The sequence below is a fragment of the Vitis riparia genome, chromosome 3 (genome assembly GCF_004353265.1).
Source record: "Vitis riparia cultivar Riparia Gloire de Montpellier isolate 1030 chromosome 3, EGFV_Vit.rip_1.0, whole genome shotgun sequence".
NCBI lineage: Eukaryota > Viridiplantae > Streptophyta > Magnoliopsida > Vitales > Vitaceae > Vitis > Vitis riparia.
Window position 1 is genome coordinate 7223269 of NC_048433.1, and position 7429 is coordinate 7230697.

A 7429-nucleotide genomic window follows, 5' to 3' on the forward strand; every position below is an offset into this window, starting at 1 on the left:
AGTGAAAATAAATAAATAAATAAATAATTTAAAAGTTTATAAATTATTTTACATGTTTCTTCAAATTTATTTCATTTATTTATTTTCTATATAAAGATTAAATAATCTGAACATGTAAAATATTTTAATCAATTTCAATTATATTTGAATTTTATTTCTATAATGAACCAAACATAAAAAAAAACCTTTTTTCTCATTTTTTTTTCACTTTTCAATATCAAAACTAAAGCCATAAAAGCTAATAGTAGGCCATATAAATGAAATTAATACTCAGGGTAAATACTAATATAACTTAATCATTATTATCAAAAAGAAAATATTAGGTGGTATAAGAAATATGATTTAAAGTTTGTTTGAAAGTAATTTTAAAAAACATTTTTAGCTTAAAAAGTGTCTTTTAAAAAAATTAGATATTTAATAAATTTTAGGAAATATTTTTAAAATTTTGAAAAATCGTTTGTACTGTCTTCTGTAGAAACATTTGATATGTAATTCTCTTAGGGAAAACACTTCCATTAAAAATACCTTAAATAAAATATTATCAAATACACTTTTAATCATTTTATTAATTCAATGTGATAAATAATGATATGAAAACCGAGTTTTGGCTTAGTGGGTATTTGGTAAACCAACTTAATAACTTAAACTTTCTTAATAATTTAATTTAAGTTATTAAACAAATTAAGCATGTTTGGTAAAATAACTTAATGTATTACTTAACTTAAAAAACAACTTTAAGTAATAAGTAAAATTAATTAATTTATTCTTAAGTCTACATCTTTATTTTACTTTTTTCACATTTTCTTCTCTAATTACCTTCACGATCTCCTTTACTACTCCACCACTTCCATTGTTACTTAACTTTTTTGCCTTAATTATAATTTATATGAAAAAATATGTTAATTTAATGATTTATAATATGTTTTAAGTTAATTTTATCCAACAACCTTAATATTTTAAATTAATAACTTAAGTATAATTTAACTTAAAGTTAACTTAAGTTATTAAGTAATAAGTATTAAGTTTTACTGAATATCCGTTACATTTCTTCTTTTTGAATTTATTTAATGCAATTTTTACATATTTTTGAGTTTTGATGGAATAATTAAGAGACACGCAATCATTTAATTTTACCAAAATGTTTTAAAGAAATGAAATAAGTAGAGTAGGAGAGGTTGGTATAATTGAAAGCTGACGTAGTACACAATTATATATGTAGTTTCTTGAAGGCAATGATTATACATGGAGGCCCTTAAGAGATATGCCCCATTGAATTGAATTAAATGATGAAATGGCTTTGGACATGTTCAGTTTTATTTATTTTCTTGGGGATGATAAATACATTTGGAAAATTTGGTCTAAGTGTCTGATTTTTGGGTCTCAACTACCCTGTGAGGTGGGTCTTGGATTACTGGAAACTTACATACGACAAGGGTATGCCCATTTCATGTGTTCTTCAAGAAAATTTTGGCAATTATTTATTGGGATTTTCTAATGATTTTTTAAATTAATTATTTTTAAGATAAATTTTCATTATTTATAAGAGATTTTATTTTATTTTATTTTAAAATGAGATATAAAAATCGTATACCAACACCATCATTTTATTTTATTATAACAATTAACAAGTCATAATTTGTGTCAGTGAGTTATATTCATGTCATATTAAAATTCAAATATTGGTTGTATGATCGAATATGTCAACTAGAATACGACATGACTAATATGTCAATTGAAATACGACATGATTAATAATAGAGTTAAAAATATGAACTCAAATACGACTTAATTATTAAATAAGTAATTTATTTTAATATAAGTTGCTTAATTTATTTAACTCATTTAATAATCAAGTCTTATTAAATAATTAGATTAAGTTAGGTCTAATATGAGTCTATACGACTAACTTTTCAATCTAATAATTTGTAATTTAATTAATTTATTTATTCAAAATCAAATTTTAAATGAGTTAAATATAGAATAAATAGGTTAGAGTTATAGTCCATTAATTAATAAGATTATTAAATTAATCAAATTCAAGTTATACAAATTGACATATAAATAGGTCATACAGATAGATACAAATTAGACTCAAATATAATTATATTTAATTTAAATTAGTGAAAAATGTATTGGATTGAAATTATGTTGATGAATGATATCAAATTTTATCATCCTAATGGGTTGTTAGGATGAATTTGAATAATGATATATGTATTAGGCAATTTTTATTTATGAAGCTAAAAGTAAAATAAATAAATAATCTAAATTTATGGATATTGAAAATAATAATTATTTAAGGTGCCTATCTTTTCAAAAAGGTCACATTTTTATTTTTTTATTTTTTAGAATGTGACATCTTTTATCATGAGTGCATGGGTGTGACTATTTTTGTAACTTTCAATAAGAATCTTTCTCTTTTTTGGACATGGACTACCTTGCAATTTAGAATAATCAAATGAATGAAAGAATTTGTTTTTGAAAATTGATTGATTTTAGTTAAATCTTTCTATTTTCTTCATTTTATAAAAATCTTTGCTATGTGTCCACATCATATTTGACATGAAATTTATGAAAATATCTTGTGTAATGATTGAAGAGAAGAGGAAAAGAAAGAGAAAAAAAGATTTTATTTATTGTTTCTTAGACCAAAATTTACACCCATTATGGAAGAGAATATTTGATTGAAGCTTCCAAAGGCAAGAAGAGGATATATATATAGGACACAATATAGTTCGAAGAACATACCCAAAATTAGAAATATGATTGATATTAAATAAGAAGGGAATCATGGAATCTATGTAGCATTGAAAACAAACTAAATGCTAAAACAAAAATGATGGGTGAAATGTTTTTTAGAGTAATTTTATGTTTTAACATAAAATAAAGTTTTTTTAGATAACGTTTTACATTTATTTATTTATTTATATTTTTTTTTTACTTGTTTTTTTAGGGTTGTTTTAAGAAATAATTATACAAACATATAGAATAATTAAAAATAAAACATTGAATATAAAATTTATTTTTAAAACATATTTTAAAATATTAAAAGTAGGTTAAAAATGTTTTAGGTTTTCAAACAAATTTTTGTTTTTTAAAAATTAGAGAACAGTTTTCAAAAACCATTCTCACAAACTATTTTTCAAAATTATTTTCAAAAATAGTTATCAAACAGACTCATGCGCATTAATAACAAATCAACAGAGATAATACAACCAATGTAAGGAAGTCAGAGTTTATTTCGTAAAGCTTTAAAAAAATATTTCTAATATAAACCCATTTGGGAAAAAAAAATAATAAGAAGAAGAGCATTTAGCAATATTTTAAAATCACTTTTAAAATTGAAAAACCATTTTGGTTGTTTCTTCAAAAAAACATTGTTAAAAAAAAAAAGCACTTCAATTACAAGTACTTTAAATAAAAAACTCTTAAATTAAAACCACTTCAATTAAGTCAGACAATTATGTTTTACGGCTTCTTTAATAAGGTAAAATAATATGTTCAAAGAATATGAAAGATGTATAATTGATTTGAAAAGTTGGAATAAGTGTGCTTTAAATATCATTTAGTTTAATTATATACCAACTTTTGTGTTTGACTTTTGAGTCTAATTATGTATCATTGACATCCCTTAAGCTCATTATATGTTACCGGAAGCCTTATAGGACAATTATTAATGAAGGAGAAAAAGAAAATTACAATAAAAGAAAAATATAATAAATAAATAAATCCATGTCAAATACCCTTGTGATTTTGTTTTTAAAAATAGAAAATATAATAAATTGTAAATAAAATATAATAATTCTTTACCTTCTCTCTTTAAAAATTATTTTTAAAATTTTTAATATTTGAGGTATTAAAACTTTTTTAATATCCCATTTTTTTAAAAAAAAAAATAAAAAATTAATTTTAAAGGTAATCTCAAAGAATTCTCATATTTTATAATAATATTAAAGTCGATTCCTGATTTAGTGTGAGAGTTTGTTTAATTGGGGTGATCTTACAATCTCGTGAAATATAATGACGATACCATATTTGCATGAAGTGTTTATGATATCTCATATCGAATATGGTAGGAAATTTATGATGATATATAAATATAATTTTTTTTTAATTTTATAGACGTGTTTTGAAATTGCTTATGACATCCCACATTGAATAAGATATAAAGTTTGTAATGCATGTTTAAATTACGAGGGCTCCTTAGGTCCAAAGCGAATAATGTCCACTTGATCGGGTGCTTATATATTATAATTTTGGTAGCCTCTCTTTTAATAATATTATTATATACTTTATCCTCAAATTTTCATAATTTCGTCTGAACACAAGAACCCAACTCACAAGTCACACCATCCTACCTTATGAAATTCTATCAAATTAGGCGGTTTGTCCATGGCATGATAAATGTGCGTACATAACACTTTTTATTCTATGCCATCATTAATTTTAATTTCTCAACAAATTCCAATTTTGAATAGTAGCTTTAATTAAATATTTTTTTGGAAATAATTTTGTCAAAGAATTAAATAAAGAATTTGAAATAATTTATGAGTTAAAAAATTTGTCATATTTAAACCAAAGAAAATTAGAAAATATGTAACAAAGTGGGTAATTTAAATATAATCGAATAAATTAGAAAATGTAGGAAGGCAATTAAATGGGTGAGAGAGAGAGAGTAATGATCCGGTGCATCGCGGAGAAAGGAAAAGCATGGATAGTAATAGAGGTGCTACCAGACAGACAAAACTCCTTACTTCTGAACGCTCATCTTACTTCCCCCGCTCCACACTCTTTTAAAGAGAGAGAGCGAGAAGAAGAATCCAAAATTTAGAGAGAGAAACCGTGTGCGCCGCGAAATACCATGTCGCTCCCCAGTCCATAAGCGGTCGGCCATGTCCATACGGCGCCTCATCGCCGCCTCCAATGCCGCCGTCGACCTTTTGAGTTTTGTCTTTTATTACAGGAATGGCTCAATCTCCGGACCACTTCTCCGCCGCCACCGCCGCCACCGCCGCCACCGCCGCCGCTAGCTTGTACTGCGCCGAGGACGTCGAGGACGTGGTTTCCTGGGATTCCGATACGTGGATCTCCGATCCAGGATCGTCGCCGTTGGTTTACGCCCATTCTCCGCCGTTCGATGAATCGACCATCGAGCGGTTCTTCGGCTCCGAGCCGGACCATCGTCCCATGGAGGACTACCTCTGCCGGTGCCGAGACCGGTCGGTGGACGTCACCTCCCGGCAGGACTCCATTAACTGGATCCTAAAGGTAGGTGTTTGTATGGTTAAATATGGAAATGGTGGGGTTGTTTGGAGTGGATTGGTGATTTTGAGTGATGCAGGTGCATGCATACTACCACTTCAGACCAGTAACGGCGATTCTCTCCGTCAACTACTTGGACCGTTTTCTCTCTCGTCATGCTCTTCCGGTATGACCGTAACCCTCAATCTTACCTATCCGGAATTTGCCGGAATCTGACAGAGTTGTTTGGTGGGTGCAGCAAGGCAATGGGTGGCCGTTTCAGCTGTTATCTGTGGCATGTTTGTCTTTGGCAGCGAAAATGGAGGAAACTCATGTACCCCCACTACTTGACCTCCAAATGTTTCAGACCGAGTTCGTGTTTGAACCCAAAACTATTCAGAGAATGGAGCTATGGGTCATGGACAATCTCAATTGGAGATTACGCTCTGTCACTCCCTTCGATTTCATCGATTACTTCGCCTCCAAGCTCCCCTGCTCTTCCGCTTCCAGGCACGACCTTCTTACCAGGGTCTTCTCCGTTTCTGCCGATCTCATTCTCAACACCACCCGTGGTAATTTCTCTTCTTTCTTTTTCTTTATTCGGATTCTTCTTTTGTTCATTTCTTTTGAAAAATGAAATTAATTACTTTTTGGGTCTTGGGCTTTTGAATACTTTTGCCAGTCGTCGATTTCTTGGGGTTTTCACCGTCCGTTATTGCAGCGGCTGCCGTGATTTCCGCCTCCGGCGAGAGGGTTGATTTTCCGGCGGGTGGTGACTGGACACCGGAGTCCTTTTACGAGAGAGTGGACAGAGTAAGGATTAATTAATAAATAACCTTTGTGGTCGACGTACTTGTTTCTATAGAAAATATAAATAATTTCTGGGTTTGAAATGTAATTTGGTGTTTTGATTGGGGTTTGGTCGGAAATAATTTAATTTTGCGATAAATTCGAAGTGTGCATCGAAAGCAGTGAAATCTAAATCTCCCGGTAATTCTGGTTACAGGAAGTGGTGAGAAGCTGTCACCAACTAATGGAGGAGTACCTGATCGACACGTGTCCATCGGCTCCGCTCAAAGACCTCCGACCTGAGCCGCCGGCTCCAGCTAGTCCAGTCGGCGTGCTGGATGCGGCTGCCTGTAGGAGCTGCGACACGCGTTCCGAGAATCCTGGACTCAGCGAAGCCAATCCACCACAGCCACCGCCGCCGAACAAACGGCCCCGATTCTCTGCTCCGGGTGTACAGCAACCGTAGATAAGACCGCCACCTCCTTCACCCTCCTCTCTTTTGCCCTCTTTTTTTTCCCAAGAGAGAAAAGCTTCCCTTTTTGTTGTCATTCTCTTTGTCGTTGATTATAAAATGAACGGTCAGGATCAGATGGTCTGACGGAAGAGGCATTTTGGTTATTTATTAAAAATATTTTTATAAGAATTTATATATCTTTGTTGAATGGCAGTCTGAGTTACTACTCACTTTATTCATGGGCATTTTGGTCAAAGAAAAGAAACTATGTTGGAGAGAGAAACTCTAATGATGTTTCAATTATTCTCAATCATCTCTGCATGAGTTGCAGGCCAACCAAGAACACTTTTCCGCATTGACTAAAATGCCCCAGTAATGGTATTTCTGTCATTTCAGTTTATCGTGTGAGGTTATGTTTAATGTAGATAACGATTTTGTGCCACGTGTCCGACACAAAGTACAAGGAGGGGGTCACCGATACGTGAATGTCGATGTGTGAGACGTATCATATGTTGATATCGTAGTGATATGGAACAAGGATCTTATAACTTTGTTGGGAATGATTATTCAATTCTACTTCCTAAATTACCCTCCTCAACACAGTGTAATGTGGAGGGGGAAGCTGTGAGATTGTGGAAGGATTTTGGGGCAGAGCAGAGGTTTCACAATTTTGGACCGTTGAACGGGAATGACGTGGGGTTGACGAAAGCCTGCCACGTAGGAGGTGGTGAGAGCAGATGGAGCGGGGTGGCGGGAAAGGAAGTGAGTGGTGAGGGACAGCCAGGTGAGACAATCTGCACCGTCCAGCTGTAAAGCGAACTACGGGCAGAGATTGATGTGATGGACTCCACCCTGCCCGTGTCAATTTCACATAGGAAGTTGTACGGGGCAGAAAAAGGAAAGTAAAATGAAAATACTAATTTCGTCTTTACTGTTCGTTTCATC

At 31.8% G+C, this 7429-nt stretch overlaps 1 protein-coding gene across 1 annotated transcript; it reads left to right on the forward strand.

Moving 5' to 3' along the window:
- The first annotated feature begins 4769 nt into the window (after nt 1–4769).
- On the forward strand, nt 4770–6697 carry LOC117910121 (cyclin-D2-1-like). Its single transcript, XM_034824183.1, has 5 exons — nt 4770–5268; nt 5342–5428; nt 5501–5813; nt 5924–6054; nt 6248–6697. The coding sequence occupies exons 1-5, from the start codon at nt 4966–4968 to the stop codon at nt 6494–6496; spliced, it is 1083 nt and encodes a 360-aa protein (XP_034680074.1). The 5' UTR covers nt 4770–4965; the 3' UTR covers nt 6497–6697.
- Nucleotides 6698–7429: the final 732 nt, after the last annotated feature.

Excerpts from the sequence above, each read along its gene's own strand:
- LOC117910121 (XM_034824183.1), top strand. The coding sequence starts at position 4,966 with ATGGCTCAATCTCCGGACCACTTCTCCGCCGCCACCGCCGCCACCGCC. Across the intron at positions 5,814-5,923 it reads CATTCTCAACACCACCCGTG|TCGTCGATTTCTTGGGGTTT; the intron begins GTAATTTCTCTT and ends TACTTTTGCCAG. Across the intron at positions 6,055-6,247 it reads TTTACGAGAGAGTGGACAGA|GAAGTGGTGAGAAGCTGTCA; the intron begins GTAAGGATTAAT and ends TTCTGGTTACAG.